The sequence below is a fragment of the Equus asinus genome, chromosome 25, assembly GCF_041296235.1.
Source record: "Equus asinus isolate D_3611 breed Donkey chromosome 25, EquAss-T2T_v2, whole genome shotgun sequence".
Classification (NCBI taxonomy): Eukaryota; Metazoa; Chordata; class Mammalia; order Perissodactyla; family Equidae; genus Equus; species Equus asinus.
This window is the reverse complement of record NC_091814.1, coordinates 54,901,067-54,921,628: the sequence shown is the minus strand read 5'-3', so window position 1 is coordinate 54,921,628 and position 20,562 is coordinate 54,901,067. Positions and strand designations below refer to the sequence as shown.

Here is a 20,562-nt window from a genome sequence, read left to right as displayed (position 1 = left end):
TGTGCTTGTGCTGGAAATGACGAGGTAGGGGAGGCTGGAGAGACTGCAGATCACCCAGCAGGAGCTCGGTGCGTGGGAAGGGGTCTGCATGGCAGCATGGTGGGAAGAGGTGGGGGTGGAACATGAACTGGGGCCTGCGTGTTCCAGGCCCTCTTTGTGGTGCTTTACATCAAGAACCCGATTCCCACTTTAGAGTTGAGAAAATGAATGCTCAGAGAAGTTCAGTAACTGACTCAAGGTCACAGAGCTGGTCAAGTGGTCAAGTGGTCAAGACGGGAGGCCAGGCCTTCCTCAAAGTCCATTCGCTTTCCGTTTCACTGACGTACAGGCCAGGTCCCTGAAGGAGGAATGGGGCAGGTGGTGAGGTTTGCTCTGAGGTTGACCTGCTCCCAGAGGCCTGGGGTGCCCAGAGAATGGCCCGGGGCTCATGCATTCAGAGGCTGTCCTGCTTCCCCTTGGGCCTGGAGGTGGCTTTGGCCGTGCAGGGCGGGAAGCTGCTCGTCACTGCCCTGGGCTGACTGCGAGGGATAAACCAGGCTCTTGGTGCTGCGTGCCTGCCCCAACCTCATCCTGCGCCTTGGCTCCAGCTGGAGGCGGGGAAGGTTTAGTGGAGGGGTCCCCACATCGTCTCGGGGTCTTGCATTCAACTCTGGGGTGAAAGGGCCTTAAGGACTCTTCATCAACACACTGCCTGTGGTTCTGAAAGGTTGCGCAGCAGACTGTGTGCCTCTGTGTGCATGCCTGTGTGTGTGTGTGTGCACGTGCGTGCATTTGGCAGCTGGAGTGGCACAGGGACTACCTTTGGCAGTGCTGGGGATCAAGGGGAGGTGTGAGGTTCTGCATTTTGGGAAAACAGTCCCTGGCACAGGTAGTTCCGTCGGCTGGGTCCCCTCTCTTGGCTGAAGCGGAAGAGGGAACGCCAGCTCTGGGCTTAGCTTGCCAGGGCCTTGGCCTGACCTTTTTGTGCGAGATGGTGACTTCGGTGGTGACCTTCATGGATGGAGAGGGCCAGGAGCAGGGCTGGTGGAGGTAGGCGGCGCTCCTGGTCTCCTTCCTCTGCCCATCTGCGGCTGATCTCTGGAGGTGGCGTCCGTGAGAAGCCCCATCTGTTTGGGCCTAAGGGCTCTGCGTTCCCAATGTGGCCCAGGGTCTGTGTTGAGGGTTGAATCGTGTCCCTCTACCACCACCGCCAAAAGTAGGTTGAAGTCCTCACCCCCAGGACCTCAGAATGGGACCGTATTTGGAAATAGGGCAGTTGCAGATGCAAGTAGTTAAGAAGAGGTGATAATGGAGTGGGGGGGGGCCCTAATGCTGCCTGACAGTGTCCCTCAGGAAGCTGACTCCGTGAAGGCAGAGGCCCAGGGAGGAGGCCATGTAAGATGGAGGTATGCGGCTGCAAGCCCAGGAAGGCAGAGAGTGCCCGCACACCAGCCGCAGCGAGGAAGGGTCGCCCGCAGGTCGCAGCGGGAGTGTGGCCCTGCCGACCACCTGCTTTCAGACTTCCAGCCTCCAGGGCTGAGAGATAGGAAATTTTCATTTTCAGCCACCCAGTTCGTGGTGCTTTGTTATTGCAGCCAGGAAACTAACATGGTGTGGGTGCTGACGGGGGCACGGGAGCCTCCCTCCATCCTGGCTCACGGCCCCTCCTTGGAGAAGGGCCCCTCTTGTGCTTCGTCTCCATCATTCCTCCTTGCAGTTGGCCCCTTCTGTTTCCATAGGCTCCTCTTCCCAAATCTGGAAGCACATTTATTTTCCTTAAAACACCCCTGGGAATGGGGACAGGGCCCGTAGCTGGAAGGGAGGGATGGGGAGGGGAGGGGAGAATGCTGTGTAGACAATACTAAGCTCAGCAACTGCCAGTTCTTTCTAAGACGCTCCAGTCAGAACCCGGGAATGTTGCTCCCTCGTCCTGTGCCGCCTCTTGTTGGGAGCTCCTCGTCCTATGTATCCTGCAATCTCAGAGCTCCCTGCCTCCTCTGGGCCCCTGCCATGAGGGCATATGAGTCACCTGGAGTCTGATCCGTTCCTTCAGCTCCCGGAGTCTCCTGTGCCAGGCAGCCTTCCCTGACTTCCCTTCCCTTCTCTGTCCTCTGAACATGCTTCCTAGACCTGGGCCCCTGCTCTGTGCTGTCTCACTCATCGGTTCTCTTTTCACATGTGTGTCCTGCCTGACCAGCTAGCCTGAGGTCCCCAGGCGTCCTGTCTTATTCATCCTCACCCTCAGGCCAGCACACGGCACGGGGAAGTCCATGCTCAGCACATTAAAGCTGCGGCCAAAGACAATGGTGCCGGCTGTCCAGGGAAGCCCAGCCCTTCCCAGGGGCCTGTGTGGCCCTGCATCACCCAAAGTCCCGCTCTCTCTCCTCATGCACATTGAGCACTGGCTGAAGGCTGTGGAGGACGGTGGAACACCAAGGGCAGAGGCTGGCTTAGCAGCACCTCGTGATGAGCTGCCTTGAGGAAATGATGGCCTGTGAGGGTTTAATTGCTGGGTCCCGGTGGAACACGACCCTGCCTTGGGAATCTTGTGTGTCCCCACCCAGAGCACATCAGAACTGCAGGGCTGTGACCCAAGGGGCTTGCTTCTGTGTTTGCAGAAGGGCATGGGGCACTGACGTCATTTCTGCTGGCCTAAAATCCCCGGGCCTGGCATTTCCAGGGGCGGGGGAGCATCACGACGTGCTCCAGTGGTTTTGCTGCACTCTGTGATTACACAGGCTGATGGAACAAAGTCACTGTTACTCGAATGCACTTTTATAAAACTCCGAAACACTCCTCTCGGACTCTTCTGTGCCCTGGCTCGGTCCAGCTCAGCTCAGGCCTGTTGAAAAATCTTTGTGAGGTTGTGGTGCTGTTTCCAGGGGGCGTGTGTGTCAGAGAGAGACAGAGCAGAAGGAGAGAGGGAAATTGAGAGACTCCGATGGACACAGTGGCTGTGCTGAGACACTTTCCCATTTGTGAGCTGGTGGCAGCTCTGGCTCGCCATAGAGTTGGGAGAGCTCCAGTCCTTCCACTTCTTGGTGTCCCCAGCACTCCCTGTCGCTGAGTGTGGCCAGAGGCTGTGCAGGTGTGTCCCGGGAGAAGCCGGAACAATGCTGCTCTGTGTGGCTTTGGCCTCGGTGCTGCCTTATCAAAGCTCTGGCATTTCTGGCTGTGGGCAGGGGAGGCTTGGCCTGCACCTCCCCCTTCACCTCACTAGGGATGAAGCTGTCCTTGTGCCAGGCAGCGATCTCCCACTGGGGCCCCAGAAATGCTTGTGGGCTCTTGCAGGTATATGGTGCGTACCTGAGAGAATCGGCTTCACCCATTCCACCTCCCGGGAGAGGACAGGCTTCTGTGGAGGGTCAGGAAGGCCTAGACAAGGGCGGGGTCTGAAGGAGGTTGGTGGGCCTCACCTTGAGGCATGAGGGGCATGAGCGGTAGAACTTCTAAAGGCAATCCCAGAAAGTGATTGGAGCTTCAGACCACTGAGTGAGAAGGTTGCAGGCTCCTGGAATCTCTGCGTGCCCCTACATTTGTCCGGGTGCTCCCCTGCAGACACTCGTGGGAGAACTTGTACAAGGATGTGGCCCACGTGCTCCTCTTTACGGTTGTAAGAGAAGGGCACAGCTGGGAGAGTGGGGGGTCTCAGCCCAGAACTCCGCAAAAGAGTGGGGAGAAGAGGAGACCCACTCCCACCCCCACCCCAGGATAGGATGTGCGAGGCAGCTTTAAAGAGAGTCCAAATGTGCTGAATTTTGGAGCACCTGGCTTTGCCTCTCTGGGCCTCAGTTTCCCCATCTCTAAGATAGTCCCCAAGGCTCTTTTCAACTCTGGTCATTACACTCTGCTTCCATGGAAGTAAACATTGTCCATGAAACATGTACTTTCCCCCCGAAGCACCTGGTTTGGGATGTTGTCTGTAGGCTATTCCGGCTGGGTGAGGGAAGCGCCCCCGCCGTTCCAGATGGGGCAGGGCCAGAGACGGGTGACAGCCCTTCCCGTTGACGATATTGCCTTTGTCTCCACAGGTACTTTTTAATTTGTTAAGACCTGTTCTCCCCTATAACTGCAAACATCCCTGTGACCAGGCCGGGCAGTGATTACCTACGTTTTACAGACTGGCAAAACGAGGCCCAGAAATGCTAGGTCCTTCCCCAGGGATCCATGGCCCCCGGTGACTCATGTAAATTAGTAGAAAAAGCACCAGTCTGAAGCCAGATGATCTGACCTTGAGAAAGTCACTGAAGTCCCCAGGCCCTAGTTTCCTGTCTGTAAAGTGGCAATAATGACGATTGCAGGGTCACACACAGTAACGGAGCTGAAGCAGCCTGTACCGCACTTGTTCACTTTCACATGCGTGGCGGCTGGAGAGCAGGGTGTCATTCCCACTGTGTCACCCATCCTCCACTTCTCTGCTGCCTGCCGTTCCCTCCAGGAGCTGAACACAATCTCCCAGGGTCTCTCCCCAGGAGTCCTGCCTGGCCCCTAATCCCCCTGCGCTTCTTTCCCTCCAGACTGTAAGTTCACCTGCCACCTGGAGTGCCGCAGCCTGATCCAGCTGGACTGCAGTCGGCAGGAAGGCCCAGCCCAGGACAGACCCTCTCCAGAGAGCACCCTCACTCCAAACTTCGGCCAGGTAGGCAGCAAAGCTGGAAGACCAGGCTGGGAAAAGCCTCTGCAGGTGCCCCGGGCCCCATGCTCGATCCCAGGAGCTCTGGTGAGCAGGAGGTGGCGTGAGTATTCCATGGAAGCTGGATGTTGGGGTCTCCTTCTGGCCAGATGTGGTCCACAGACCCACACTCCAATTCTGCAGCCAATTCCCGTGTGTTTGTGGTTTTCCCACACCACCAAAGCAATTCTCTGTCACCAGCTGGGTGTCCTACAATTCAGTTCAACTCTGACACTATCTGTCCCCCACCCCCCGCTTCAGATGCCATCGCAGGTCCAGGTGTCACCAGTGCTTCTGACTGATGGACTATAGGTCGGAGGTTCCCACAGCCCCCTCCTTGGGTTCAATTACTTTGCTAGAGTGGCTCACAGAGCTCAGCGCAACATTTTACTGACTAGATCACAGGTTTTATATAAAGGACGTAACTCAGGGACAGCCAGATAGAAGAGATGCACAGGGCAAGGTGTGTGGAGCGTGGTGTGGGGCCTCCAGCCTTCTCCCAGGACCTCTCACCCACCACCTCCACGTGTTCACCAGCCGAGTCCCATCCTTTTGGGTTTTGACGGAGGCTTCGTCACATAGGCGGGATTGATTGAATCACTGGACATTGGCAATTGCCTTAACCACCAGCCCTTCTCCCCTCCTTAGAGGTCAGAGATCAGGGGTGGGACTAAAAGTTTCAACCCTCTAATCACATGGCTGGTTCTCCTGTCGACCAGCCCCCATCCTTAGGTTGGATCCAAAAGTTATCTTATTAACATAACAAGAGATAACTTTGTGGCTCTCATCACTTAGGAAGTTCCAAGGCTTTGGGGAGCTCTGTGCCAGAAATGGGGACAAAGACCAAACATGCACTGCTTATGATAAATCGCAGTATCACACAGCCCTGCCCGGAGGACGTGGGGGGAAGGAACAGAAACGGTGACACAGAGAAGTCTGTGGCTGTGAGAAGTCCCCTGCAGTCCTCCCCAGGCACTGAGCCTGCTTTGGCCTGTCACTCTGAGCCAGAGGTGTGGGGATGGGTGGGGGCGGGGGTCCCAGAGAAGGCTCCTGGAGATGCTTGTGGCCTCATAGCCCTGGGGCAGTGGGGATGTTGGGGCTGAGGTTTCTTGAGCATAACATCCTGCCGCGCCAGTCAGCCAGCCAGGCCAGACCACCTTCGGAGGGGCTGGGCCAATGTTCCCTCCTGGCGTTAAAGGACCAGGAAGTGGAGGCGCAAAGCAGCTCTTGGCTCCGGCCTCTGCCAAGGCTCTTGAGCCAGGATTGTCTGAATGTTACCCTGTGAAATTGGAGTTCTCCTACGTGATGTGCATAAAAGAAGCCAATTATTACAGCATCAGCTTTTGGGAAAAGAAAACAGCTTTATTGCTAGATGGATCTGCTAGGAGACAGGAGGCGTGTGCTCCCAGATCTGTCTCCTGATCCAGGGCTGGGGGCACAATCTGTGGGATGAAGGGTGGTCTGAAGAGTGGGGATAGGTGGTTGGAGGAGAGGAGGAGTGAGATAATTGATGATCTGCGCAAGTGTGGTCAAGCTTCATGGCTCTTTGTAGGACTTTGTAGGACACATACGCACAAAATGCTGGCGTTAGTGTGATCCGAGGGTGGAGTTTACAGCCCTTTGATGTCCAAAGGGTCATTTACCAGGCATTTGCACAGGCCCAGTTGATGGGTTGGTGGTCTCAACCAGTCTCAACTGGACAAGGGGGGTACTCTCAGATCCTGAAAAATAACTCCTAATTACTCTGTTGATAAGATGGGGTCAGTTGAATTGGTCCTGGTAGGCCCATGGTTACATAAACTTTGATGTCTAGAATTTAGAAGGGAGACAGGAAAGCATCTTTTTGATTCTTTCATTGAACAAGCATTTAGTGAGTATCTACTTTGTGCCAAGCACTGGTGAGAGTGAGGATAAGAAATGATACATCATAGTTCTCCCCCTCAGAGAGCTTACATTCTGGCTGGGGAGGCAGAATACAACCAAATAGTATATACTGTAATGCATGTTGCAATAAAAGTAGCAATCAAGTGTTTTGAGTACACAGTGCACTTGTTTCTGTTGGGAGAAATCAGAGAAGGCTTCCCAGAGGAGGTGACATTTGAGCTGAGCCTTAATGTATGAGTTGAAGGTTGCTGGTCGAGGAAGGAAGGAGTGTTCCAGGACATCATCCACTTATTCATTTAACAAATATGTTTTGAATGTTGACCATGTGCCAGGTCCAGGAATGCCAGGGACTTAGCGATGAAGGGAGCAGACGTGGCCCCTACCCTTCCTGTGCTTGCAGTTAGAGTCTATGTACAAGACTTTAAACAAATCAAGCCCATGTTTATGAGGGAAAAGCCCAGGGTGCTGGGAGAGATAATACAGACGCAGAACGACTGGTTATTTCCTGAAGCGAATACCTCTCTTTCTGCTCCCCTTGCCCCTGGAGCCCTGTCCCCCCACTACTTCCTGGGTCTCCCCTTTGGGTCTCTCTAGTTTTTCCTCTAGAACAGCAGGTCTCAAAAGAGAATGATTTTGCCCCCTCACCCTAGGGAACATCTGGTAGTTTCTGGAGACGTTTGCGGTTGTCACAATTGGCACAATTGGCTACTGGCGTGTAGTGGGCAGAGGCCAGGGACGCTGCTAGGCATCCGACATTGCACAGGACAGGCTCCCACAACAAAGAATCATCTGGCCAAACTGTCGGCAGTGCCGAGGTCGAGAAGCCCCACCCCAGAGCGGTGCAGCCAGCCAGCTCCCAAGGGTGGCGGGCGAGAGGCCCGAGCAGGGCCTGGGTTTGCTGGAGACATCGTCTCGTCCTCAGAATGGCCACCAGAACAGGTGCTTCCGAGTCTGAGCATTCGGAAGCAGAGTGACGCCCTTGCCTCTGCCGGGGGAGCAGCCAGCCTTGGAACCCTGTGGCAGGCTAGCTGGGGCTGTGTCTCGAGTAGAGCCGCTGCTGCGACACAGAAGGAGCCGCGAGTCGCGCGTGGGTGCTGAGCGGCCCGAGCCGCGGAGAGCCTGGCGCGGGCGGCCGGCGGGCTGTGTGTTTGCCTTGGACAGGCCCGAGTGCGCTCGGCACGCCGGCAGGACCAGCTTCTGTCAACAACACCCGGGCCCTCCAGGCGGCCGGCCCTCTCTGAAAGGCTGGTTTGTGCTGATTTCCGCCTTGGCTCACTTTCTGTCGAATACCAGGAGGGAGCCTTCTTTCACCTTGACATCGTTGCCTGGCCCGGGCTCACCTAATGTGCCAGCGCCGTTCTCCAGGGGTTACTGGGGCTGGGGCCCCGGTCTGAGCTCAGCGGGCTGAGGGGCATGTGGCTGTTAGAGGTCTCAGCTTGGTGGCATTTCTCCTCTCTGCTCTTTAAGGAAAAGAAAATCATTGCTTTTCCTCCATCCAGAGAGAACCACTGCTAGTTAACATTGTTCTGTCTTCTTTCTGTGCATTCATACATTTTTCAAAACGTGGTTGAGATCCTCCTGTAGATAAGTATTTGGCCTCAACCTTTGAAAGGCAGTACTCCCAAGGCGCTGGCTGTCTTTTCTCCGTGGTGCCAGAGGTAGGTAGGCAGGCAGGGAGGAAGCAGGGAGAGGTGAGTGAGGGGGCGGGGATGGGCCGGAGCCCCCCGCGGCACACACAGGGCCGCGAGGGTTGTGCGTGTCTCCCGGGAGAAACAGAGGAAGGGTGGCAGGTGGCTGCCGTGCTTTTGCCAGCCACAGAGGCAGGGTTTTGGAGTCTCTCCTGGGAGAGCTCCGGGGTGCCTGACTTCGCCCTTGGACACCCATTGTTGACCAAACAAGTCTCCTTCAAGTCCACCACAGAGCCCTTCTTCAGTTTAAGGCTGTTTCCTAGAGAAACATCGTTGCCATTGGCTGAAAACCACAATAAATTGCCAAAACAGCTGCCCTTCCTTTATTTGGGGGCACGCCCTAAGGCCTTTATACTGCAGGGGGCCTTCAGGGTGCTCTTATCATGTCACCCCTGTGATGAAAAAACCCCTCGGGGCCCCCAGTGCCCTCATGATGAAGGGAGACCTCTGCTGGTGAGGCCCAGTCCTTTCAGGGCCTCTGGGGACGCGCCCCCAGGAGAGGGAGCCCTTGCCGGGCTGCTGGCTCTCCTCGTAACCCCCGCAGCCCCGGGGGTCCGGAGCTCTGGCCCTCTGGCCTTTGGTGCCACTTTTCTTGGGACATGACTGCACGGATGACGAGAAAAAACACACTCTTCCTTCCACTCAGATCACTCTCAGCCAGGGACTGAATCCTCTCCTGGTCCTCCGGAATCCAGGAGCAGCGTTCAAAACCCAGCCTCCAGGTCCCGGCGCAGAGGCCAGTCCTCCCACAGCTGTTCCCAAACCCTCTCAGGCACTTTCCACACTTAGGATTCTGGCCACATCCATGTTCCACCTGTGCTATCATTGACTTAATATCTCTCTTTAAATAGACTCATTTTTTTTAAACTTAAATAAACTTATGCTAAAGGAAATTTAAAAATCCTTGAATCACTGTTTGATGTACTTAGGATTTTTTTCCTGGACACACATTAAATTAATATTTAATCTCTAAAATAAAAAAAAAAACATGTCCTCCCACACGTATGTGTTGAGCCAGGCTCTGTTCTAAAATCCTTTCAGGTGCCATCAGTGGGGACTGCGCCTGCAGAGGCACTCTCTTTGGTCGTCCGGTGCCTGGACTCCCAGGGCATTGGGTCCAGCAGGAGCCTCAGGGGCACTGTGAGCAGTGTAGAGAGCTCCCAGGGAGGCGGGAAGGACATGCCAGCCATCCACACTAATAGCAAGGTGCTCCTCCAAGGGAGAGATGCCCCGTCTGTCTGATGGGGATGTTGTGAAGTGAAAACCAGTCACCCACAGCACATCCAGGACAAGCCCATTTGTATTTTGTACACATATATATGTGTGTGTTTGTGTAAATGCAGAGCAAGGGCCGGGAAAATGCCCAGCAAACTGTCCAAGAGCTTCCGCCTTGGCAGGCGGTGGGAGTGGAAGGGACAGAGTGACACAGCTTTCACCTCTTGCTGTTGGCTGGGGTACTGTTTGAATAACTGATGCTTTCATATGTTTCCAGCATAATATTTTTAAAAGGCCATAACTGTTTTCTTAAAGAAAAGAAAGAACCCTGGCCGGGTCACAGAAGAGCTAGGTTCTAATCCAGATTGTGTAGACAATATGCTTGGAAGACGACCCAGGACAAGCCTCCTACTTTCGCTGGAACTCCGTTTTCTCCTCTGAGAAACGGGACAGCACTGAGGGTGGTTGCGAGGCCCGGGTGGGCAGGTGTTTGTGCAGATGCACAGATGCAGGGGTAAGGACCGCCGGGGAGCATTCCAGGTCCTCGCAGGTGCCTCCGACGGCCTCACTGGATCTTTTTATCATGTCACCCGGTGATGAAAACCCTCCGTGGCTCCCCGTGGCCCTCAAAATCAATCTCAATCTGGATTAGCACATGAAACCCTTCATGGTCTGGCTCTGCCAAATCTCCAAAATACCAGAAGGGTGGGCGACTGTGCTGGAGATGAGGCCAGGACCCGATGACTGTGGTTTGGGCGGGCTCTTTCTGCTACAAGACTTGTGATTGTCCCCTTCTCTGAGGCCCAGGTCATGGCTCCACTCTGTAGATGGAAAGACCAAGCCCCTGTCCCCATTCACCAGGGGGAACGGTGGCTCCAAATCTCCAGGGTGGCTCGGCCTGCTGGTGGTCCAGCCCCACAGGAGCGGCTGCTCTCTGCCTCACCCCCAGCCGCCCCCTGTCAGTCCTTAGCGGGGCCCCGCTGGCACCACCGCCCTCAGCCCCTGCAGCCACTGGGCCGTGACTCAGCTGGCATGGAGACCTGAGTTTCCTGGCTCGGGGCCCTGTGCTCCCTCCCGCAGTCACGCCACCGTCTCCCTACCCCAGGCTCTGCCTTTTCAGACCTTTGAGAGGAGGAAGCACCGGTGGCCAGTGCTGCCCCAGCCCTCTGCCCCACGGCCACGTGCTGAACCAGGACTACCACGCGGGGGAGCCCGGGAGCAAGAAGGGAGAGCCTGGAGGCAGGTCTGCGCCGCCTCCCGGCTCCCCAACGATGACACCGGGATGGAGACTGCACGCTCTTAAGGTCCTGGGTTCCTGGGTCCCCGCTGAAGTGCCTGAGGAATGTTTATCAAATTAGGTTGTAGTTGATATCGACAGTAACTAACGGTTGTTGAGGCATACCATGCGTTCTACTTGTTTTATCAGATGTTGAGAGAGGGGTGTTGGAATCTCCTACTATAGTGGTGGATTTGCCTGTTTCTCTCACAGTTCTATCTTCCTGCATTTTGAAACTCCATTGTTCAGTGCATAAACATTTAGGATTATTGTGTCCTCTTGATTAATTGACCCCTTCATCATTATGAAATAACCTTCTTATGCCTGGTAACATCCCTTGCTCTGAAATCTGCTTTCTCTGGTGTTAACAATAGCCACTCCAGCTTTCTTTAGATTATCATTAGCATGATATTTCTTTACCCATCCTTTTACTTTTAGGGTATTTGTATCTTTATATTTAAAGGTCATTTCCTGTAGACAGCAAATAGTTGCATCTTTGTTTTTTTTAATCTAATTGGATAATCTCTGCCCTAAAGGGTAAATTGGGTTATTTAGATCATTTGCATTTAATGTGATTACTGATGTAATTAGATTTTAAGTCTATCATCTTCCTATTTGTTTTCTATTTATCCTATCTGTTCTTTGTTCCCATTTTTTTCCCCTACCTTCTTTTGGATTAATTGAATATATTTTATGGTTCCATTTTATCTCATTTGTTGCCAGCCCACCCACATGTGCCAAAGGAAGGAGCCAGTCCGCAGCCGCTCTGCTCCACTCTCCCTGCATCTGGGACTCCACCCTCCCCGTTTTCCCTCCATGCTCTAGAAGCCAGAAGTGCTGGCGAAAGCTATCAGTGATAAAACTCCACTACACGCCTGTCTCCCACAGGAGCTGCCCCAAGACCTATCTGACCAGCTCAGGCCAACCCATGGGAGCTCCTTTCTGATCAGGCAGAGGGGAGCGTGAGCCCATCAGGGCCACTGCTTCTTGGTATGCGCTAATTCAGCTGCCTTCAGTGTTTGTAAGTGTCAGGGCCCTGTCAAAACTGTTAGCCTGGCAGCCGAGCGAGAGAAGTGTGGTGTGGGCCGGAACCCCCGAGAAAGTGAATCTCCTGTGTGTCTAGCCTGAATGATGCACAGCGAGCACTTACCTCTTACAACAGGAAGTTCTCTGGGGAGCAGTTGAGTTTCCTGCTGTGCACAGCCGACTGAATGCCGTCAAACGCTACTCTTGGGACGGAGAGTGGTGTTCTTAAGGTTCAACCCAGAGAGAACATCTGGGAAGGGTTGCTTCTGAGAGGCACGAGGAAGGTGCGGGAGGTGTGGTCGTTATTACAGAATATGCATCAGGACGTGGGGAGGACACAGGAGGAGGATTTGATGGGCAGAGAAAACAGCAGGAGCAGAACCACAAGAGGGCAGGGCTGCGGCTGGGAGTGGGGATCAAATTCCGCACGGCTGTCAGGAGGGTGCTTGACTGTAGCTGGAGACGGGGATGAACTGTCCACTGGGCACATTTGTGAAGGGCCTTAAAGGACCCGCTCGGGAGTTTGGAATATCGTGGGCACTGAGGGTCACTGGAGGAAGGACAACAATTGTAATGGAAAATTGTCCGATGCAGGGGCTCTGATTCTACCACTTATTGGCTCTGTGGCCTTGGGCAAATTGCCCACTCTGAGCCTCAGTTTACTCATCTGTACAATACCTTCTTGCAGGGTTGTGAGGATTAGGTGAGATAATGAAACGTGTAAGAGCCCAGTAACTCTGATAGAACTTCTCACTTCACGTCGTTCGACTAGACTGTATGTTATGAGAAGGCCGAGACTGTGTCTTAATCAGGCCTGAGCTCGAACACCGAGTCTAATGCTTGTGGTTGCTGCCTTTGGCATAGATGCGACTAAGCACCCCGTGGGGAGCAGGCATATGGGGGGGAAGGCGGGTGGCGGGGAGAAGACAGTCAACCCTGACGCCTGGAAAACCTCAATGAGCTAAAGGGAAGCTGGCCACAGGTAGCCTGAGAAAGCGCTGGTTCCTGACTTATTTGTGATGGCCCACAATTTCAGGCGGTGGGGCAATTATGAGAGCAGTCACAGGGTAAACACTGTCCTACTACCAGGTGGTCCAGGACTTGGGTTCTGGAGTCAGACCAGCTGGGTTGATTCGGCTCCACCGTTAACTAGCGTGTCTGACTCTGTGCAAGTTATTTCACCTGCCTCAACCTCCTTTTCCTGTCTGTAAAGAAGAGGGGATAGCTGTAGCTCCCTCATCAGGTTATTGTAGGGACTAAATGAAAGGATGCACATAAAGTTATTGGTACAGTGCCTGCACATACTGGCTAACAGGATTTGAAAATATGTTTCAGGGGTAGGGTGGCACCTCACCTCCGTTTTCAGCCTCTGAATATGTCGGTAGGTCATAAGGCCCCAAATCTAATCGCCACCCCTGACACCCTCAATTGGACAGATGAGGAAACCTGAGGTCCAGAGTGGCTCAGGACACCCTATCAAGCTGGAGCTGGCGCTGGGACTAGAAGTGAGCTCCTGACTTCCAGTCTTGCGTCACAGCTTTTCTGGAACACGAAGAACCATGGGGTGGATCTAATGAGGGGATCTGGCCACATGTCAGGATCACATATGAGAAAGAAAGAAAGCTTAAAATAATGTCTTTCATCTTCTGACGCTTGGAGACAGGAAAGTCGCCCGCTCACGTTTCAGTGGGGCTTTCGGAACTGCAGCACAATGCCCGGGGCTTAGGGCTCCGGATGCTGCAGCTTTAGGTCCAGACTCCTCTTCCTGGGCCCGGGGACGAGAACAGCCAGTTCCCATCCTTTGTGTGTTCACCTCCAGAGGCTTAAAAGCCTATTGCTCAGGGAGGCCATGTCCTCTCCCCAACCAGGTTATCACTGCTGTTAATTATTCATAGGAAGAGGCACAGACAGGGTCATTAGACACTGAAAGGAATCCAGTCTTCCTCTCTTTGGGTCCCTGGAGCTTCACTCTGGATTTTTCCTCTTGGAGGCTGGCCAGCTTATTGTGTTGTGTATGATCTCTGCAGACTTCTGGTCCGAGGGTCCTCGTCACCACGGTCTCTGTTTGCTGACTTCTTTCACGTGGCGTCCTTCCAGTCCTAGATTCATTGACAGCTGGAATGGGATGGGGAAAGAGACACTACCTAGGAGTTAAGAGGCTTTGAAAAGAATGAGCTGCAATGGAACATCTTACTTGCCTCGGTTTTCTCATCTGTCAAATGGAGATAATACCTGCTCTCAAGGTCATAGAGGAGCCTAACTGAAGTAATGGGTGATAAAGAGCTTTGAAAAGCCCTCTTCAGACATTACTTTTTCATAATATTTGGATGGCATGGGGTGGCTGCTTAGGACTTTTCCTAACCGGGTCTGGCATGCAGTGTGCTGCTCCCAAGGAGAGACTCATGCTGACTCCTGGGGTACTTTGGCTTGGTGTTTAAAAAGGTTGTTATGAGCTGTATTTTAAGATTGCACATTTTGAACGTGTAGCGTTGCACTTGCTTTGCAGAGGTCCCTGTGTGACTCCAAGGACACAGAGTGGCCACAAAGAATCTGGGGCCTATTTTTTTCTTAAGTGTTAGATTCTTAGGATTAGGTTAATCCTAAACCACTGAGCAAGGAGGTTTCTTTTATAAAGAAGTGTGTTTTTTGCTGGCTGGACAAAGCAGGAGGGCTGTTATTGGCGGCCAAGGACCGTGCAGAGCCCTCTCTGCAGCATTCATCAATCTGGCTTTGGCCTTGCAGGTACTGCTGAGGCCAACACCAGCTTCCTTTGCCTGAACCAATGTCTCTGGGGAAAACCCCCCAAAACAGCCTCTGAAATACTCATTTGAAGAAAAGATTGTTCCGGACAAAGCCAGAACCTACCTTCAACCCCATTAATGTGAGCTCTTCCCAGCAAACACCTCCTGGTTCACCCCAGCCCTCACCCCCAGCTGTTTGCCTCCACTTATCTCTCCGCCAAGGGAGGCAGCTACTGGGATTGCCTCTTCTCCCGAGCCGAGGGCGGCCTGCCGGCGGGTGCTGGCCCTCAGCTGTCTCATGTTTGTGCCTGCCAGGCACTCACAGGCTTCTGGGAAAAAGACTGTGTAGGAGGTTGGAGCCAAACAGGGCTGCCGTGTGAAACCCTCCTGAGCACTGACAGATCTGGTTAAGGTCGGGGAGGAGAGGGTTCCTCATGAAAATAACCAGAGCTGAAAATGGAGCTGGCAGCCTGGCATCTTGGGCCTGAGTCTAGCCCTACCCTGCGTGGGCTTCTTCAGGACGGGATTGGTTTCAGAACTGCAGGAAAAGCCACACAAGCTCGGGGAGAGATCTGATAAGCCCTCTCAGCCCCCTCGGGGTGCTTCCGAGTCCACAGGCCGCCAGGCTCCAAGAGCACGGTGCCCCTTGCAGTGGGGGGTTCTGAGGCCACAGGCCGCCAGGCTCTGAGACCACGGTGCTCCTGGCAGTGCAGGGCTCTGAAGGCTTCTTTTCCCCTGGGACTCCAGGCGCCGCTATATTGAAAGATGGCAGTATGCGTGCGCAGCAGAACGGGTCCCATCTCTGCTGAGAGGCCGTATGTCACAGCGGCTAAGAACATAGTTCCCTAGGGTTGCACAGACTTGGGTTTGAGTCCCAGCACACGTATCCGACTGAGTGACTCTGACCCTCATCCATGAAACGGGAATAACGATCTCTCTCTCAAGGCCACTGGAAAGTTGTGTGACAGACCGCTGTGACTCACCAGGCGGGCCTCATTGTCCAGGCAATGGTGGCTGTGACTACCGTTGTTCAGAGCCGGTCCGAGAAGCTGTGCAAGTGCTGCCTAAGTGCTCAGAAGGATTCAGCCCTAGTCCAGGAAGGTGCTCCTTCATCCAGTCTGATGGGGAAATGTAAATGAGCTGTCCGTGATGGCAGTGACAGGATCTGGCAAAGACCCCTCTTGGCCAGACCATCAGGAAAATGCACAAATAACCTGGGCCCTGTCTGCAGACTCCTTCAGTGTCCTGGGGCTTTCTGGGGGCCAAGTTGCCTGGTTGGGTGGAAGGCGGGCTTGCTCTCCAGGTTGCCATAACTTTGCATATGATTTGCATATGCTTGTGGGGCCCCTGCAGTTTCTTCCGGCATTTCCAAGTTAAAATGCTGCTTCTCCAGGCAGGCCAGATATCGATTTTCTTCTTCTCCCGTTACTTCTCTAACCACTCTGATTGACCGGGCTGCTTCGCCCAGCGCAGGGGGATGAGAGGGTGGGGCGAGGAGGCGCATGGGGGAGGGAAGGAGGGATGGTGTGGACCTTACAGCGCATTCTATCCGAGAACCTGAGCCATCGTGGGTGGTGAGAAGGAGCTGTTTCCACAAGGATCAAAAAAAGGACAGTGGAAATTTTCTCCCTGGGGTCCATCCTGCATCCTTCCCTGCATCCCTAATTGACCTGTGGTGCCCTAGGTCCACCTGCCCCCTGGTCCAGTGACACCCGGACGAGTGGGGAGGCGCAAGCCTGGGGCGGGAGGCAGGGGAGGGGCCCGGCGACCGCCAGCGCGGCTTTGAGGAACCTTGCGAGAGGAAGTGGCTTCCGAACTGCTCTGCGCACAGCGCGCGGGGCAGGAAAGGCGCGGGCAGGCGGGGGAGGTGTCGAGATGGCGCTCTGCGCGCGGGGCGGAGGGAGGAGATGAGACCGCAGATGCCGAGGGAGTCGGGGAGTGAGGCGTGCGCGCGGGCGCCCAGGTCCGGCCCGGTGCTTGCGGCCGCTGGCGGCGCGCCGGGAAGGGAACAGGTTACTCCGCCGCCCGAGCCACTCGGGCCCCAGGGGAAGAAGCCGAGGCAGCCGGCGCCGGCTCTGTCTGGCCAGTAACCGACTAGCTCTCGGCGGGGCTGGGAGCTCGCGCCCCGCGGAGCCCGGGGAGGGGTCCCCACGTCCGTCCGCCGCATCCTGAGCGGCCCCATCAGATGCGCTCGCTGCCTCGGCGGGGGCCCCGGGCTAGATGACGGTGGACAGCAGCATGAGCAGTGGGTACTGCAGCCTGGAGGAGGAGCTGGAAGATTGCTTCTTCACCGCTAAGACCACCTTTTTCAGGAGTGTGCAGAGCAAACGTCCTTCGAAGGTAAACCCAACACCGAATATGAGGCCCTTTCACTGGGGGAAATAACTCCTGTGGTCTAGAAGGGAAACCTTGATCCTGGCAAGCAGGCAAAGCCATGTGTTCCCGGAGTGGGTGGGCAGTTGCCCTGGGGACCTCCTTGAACTTGCTGGCTGACAGACCAAGGGTTGGATCTGCAGCCCTTCAGGGACCACCAGCAAACACTATTCTCTTTTTAACACTCTTCTCAGCATTTCCTGTCCCTGGAGTTTTTCAAAATGGCTCTCTAGGACTTGGGGACCGTGCTTGGCTCATGGTTGGCAGCGTGCTTACCTGTGCCTGGGAGGGTGATAGGGCAACTGCTCTGCTTCATTTTTTCCCCTGAATCTGAGCTTTGAAGCTCCAGATGGAAAGTGGATGGCACCCAGTCCCTCAGTAGGGTAAACAAACCTTCATATGTTGAGACTTCCGTGTCGCGAGTGGCCAGAAACCATCTTAAAACACAACCCAGCAACTTTGCAGAAGTCTAGGGTGTTTTTAGAAGCAAACTAACGCTTCTCTCCTGGGTGGTTGGCCTACCACCACTTTAACTTCCTGGGCGGGTTGGGGTAACCTAGAGGGGTTTGCAGGTGTTCCCTGGTGGGGTTGTATGTGCTTCCTAAAGGTGTCAGCCTCTAGACACCCGGCGCACTAGAGTCCCGTCCCCCCCCCCCCCCCCCCCCGCCGCCTCACCTTGCAGTTGTGGGAGCCACGTATCTGTCACATACTTGGTGGGAGTGGTGGCAGAGCTTGTCTTTATTTATTTGTTTTGTTATTTAGATGAGAGGGCTCTGTTACCTAAACGGAGCTGTTTGTAGCCAGAAGTGAGCTGTTAAATTTCACAGGTGTGTGCAGGCTCATCATTAATTTAGCAGTCCTACACTGTGTAGAATTAACCCAAAAACTTCCCCAGGCCTGATTCCAGGGCCTCCTTTGTTAATAATTCATCTCGCCTGTAGGCCCTGCCTTTGCAGGGTTCTGACGTCAGACAAATGCAGTGGACCTTTCAATCGTGAGAGGACGCCCAAGAACCAAAGGAGAACTTTTGATTTGAGTGTTTGAAGTAATCAATTTAAGTAGGCCCCTGGAACCAACCCGTTTTCTTGGGCACCCCCTCCTGAGGGTGGCGAGCTGGGCCTGTTCTGGGGCTGAGGGCAGGGAGGTGGGGCTGCTACATGCAGAACAGCATGACTGCAGAGGGAGGGTGCCCTGCTCTCTCTTGGGGTTCTTGCCTCATTGTGCGGACACCCCCCCGGCCCACACGCATGCACACACAGGCACTCCAGCCGTCTGGGGTCTTCAGACCAATGGTTGTCAACCTTAGCTGCACTCTGGAATTACTTGGGGAGCTTTGCAAAATGCACACTCTTGGTCCCGCAGCCGAGGAGTCTGATGTACTTGGCCTGGGGTGCACCTGAGTGTGAGGATCTTGAAGAACTCCCCAGGTAGTTCTGAGATGCAACCGAGGCGGAGAACCATTGCTCTAGAGGGTTTTGCTATTGCCTGGGAAGGAAACAGTTCCTGTTTTTAAAACAAAGTTTAGCTGCTGTGCTTACTGCCAGCCAGGTCCAGAAGGTGGGCCTTTTGCACGATTGGGTGGAGGAAAGGGCACTGCAAAGCTGGCGTTTCTTTCACTCGGCAAATGAAAAAGGTAGCTGATTCTGGTATTTCTTGGGAGAAACAGAAATATCTTTTAAAAGATATGCCACAGTGGGGTTGGGGGTGAGGGATGACTTGTTCCTTGGCCCAAACAGCCTTCTCTCTTCATTTTCCCCCAGACTCTCCCTCCTAGCGCCACTCCTGAAAGCGCACCTTCAGTTTGGTGCCCACAGAATCTTTCTTTACGTTGTCTGGTTCTCGAATCCGTTGCATATCATGAGGCCTCTGCATATCTCCCTACCTCATTTTGCCCAAGCCTGTAACCTTCAGAGGGCAGGAATCCCCCTAAGGAACTCATTTTGTTGAACCCCAGGCCAGGCGACAAGGATGGATGCTTCAGGAAAGGAAAGGTGGTGGGCATGGCCCCTCCGTCCCTGGCCTCTGCCTGGCACCAGTGAGAGTCTTGACTGACACTCAGAGCTGCCCTCAGGGACTGTTTCCTCAGCACCAGACTTGCCTTCAGCGCAGGACCCTCCAGGGAGGGAGGGGCCAGGTGGTCAAGCACTGGGGGGCCTGTGGCTGAAGGAGGAGCAGGTTGGGAAGGCGGGGCTACATAGGAGCTCGGAAGCTTCATCCAGATGTTTCAGTCTTTCATCCTTCTAAGTGTTTTTCGGCCTTTAATTAACGTTTCCAGCTCTCTCTTCTCCCTTGGAGCCACTTCTGGAAGGGGTTTCCTAGACGTCAGCCGTATCCTAACCCCATGCTGACTGACCCCTAGTGATGCTTTTTTCCTACCCAAAGAGAGACCACATCTGAGCTGCTGAGAGAATTTCTCTGTCCTGTCTCCAAGGAAAGGCGTTTATGTGTTTCCCTGTCGCTGAGAGACTGAGGGCCCCTTTGGGAAAGACTGAGAAGGCTGCTATAAATAGCCTTGTCAAGAGCTTGGCGTGTGCCGGGCTGGAACAGAGCTGCGGGGAAGCCCAGCCGCTGATCCGTCGCCCCCACCTGGGAGTCCCCACGGCCCCCAAGCAGTAGGCCAGCTCCACGCAGTTCCGGAGACCTCTGCCCACCCACTTTGGTGGGAGGTGTGAGGTGGGAAAGGCCTCCCCATTCACGGTGGAGGCGCCTAAGGGTCCGAGACAGCACCAGGGCAGCAGGCCCAGGCCCTGGGGCTGTGCCTCGTTCCCTCCTTTCAGAAGATGGCAGCTTCCCTGCCCCGTCTGAAGGGCGGGGAGGCCTCGTCTTGAGTCACCCCAGGCAGTTTCAGGAGGCTGAGGCGGGGCTCTCCTGGTCCTTGCCCCCTGGCCTGGCATGTTAGATGGTGTTTCCCTCGGTTTTGCATGTCGAGATGTGGCTCCCGGTGGCTTGGGGAGAATCCACCTGTGTGCTCGACAGTGCGGACCGAGCGCTCTCAGTCGTGTGTGCATCCAGCACCCCATCCAAGATACTGGAGTCCTGTGGGGCGGGGTTTCGTCCAAGGTCACACAGCAAGTTTATGAGGGACCCAGGGTTAGAACCTACATCTCTTGCCTCCTGACCCAGAGACTCTTCTGCTTTAGTCCTGCAAAAGCAGGCTTTGGTGATCTGTAGGGCTGGTGACTATGAATCTGGGCCCTCTGGCTATCCCTGCCATCTGTCTTTTATTCCTGTCTGGATCTGACCCTGGAAGTGGAGCCAACTTCCTCTCCTGTTCGTTTCCCAAATGCCTACAGGGGGCAGCAGTGTAGGGTTTTGACCTCTGAGCTCTCTGCGTGTTCAACAGTCTCTAGGCCCCCAGGACTCTGGAGTCACCCAGAGCACTGGGGTGAGCGCTCTGAGGACACGCGGAGCCTGTGCAGAATGTCAGAGCTAAGGGGAACTGGTCTGGTGCCTCACTTTACAGATGGAGAAACTGAGGCCCACAGGGGTGGTAGGACTTCATGAGGCCACATATCTGGTCAGGCGGAGCCAGAACTAAAGTCCCTCTTGGACTTCTTGTCAAGTGCTCTTCTTGAATCTCTCCACTCGGTGGGCGACCCTCAGACAAACTGCAGTCCTTGTCTTCTCAGAGCCAAAATGAAAAGGCCTAAACAACCACAAGCTCCATTCCATAAGGCGCACCAGCCAAGGGGACATTGACCCTGCACT

General features: G+C 54.6%; 1 protein-coding gene across 2 annotated transcripts in view; it reads left to right on the top strand.

Moving 5' to 3' along the window:
• RASSF5 (Ras association domain family member 5) overlaps positions 1-20,562 on the top strand; it is a 66,515-nt gene that overhangs the window by 20,807 nt on the left and 25,146 nt on the right. The window contains exon 2 of one of the 2 annotated variants that reach the window (XM_014828984.3): positions 4,497-4,618. In XM_014828984.3, the coding sequence (XP_014684470.1) occupies positions 4,497-4,618 (122 nt within the window). Of the gene's footprint in view, positions 1-4,496; positions 4,619-16,265; positions 16,822-20,562 lie in introns of those variants that run through there. The other variant, XM_014828992.3, reaches the window with a different exon arrangement.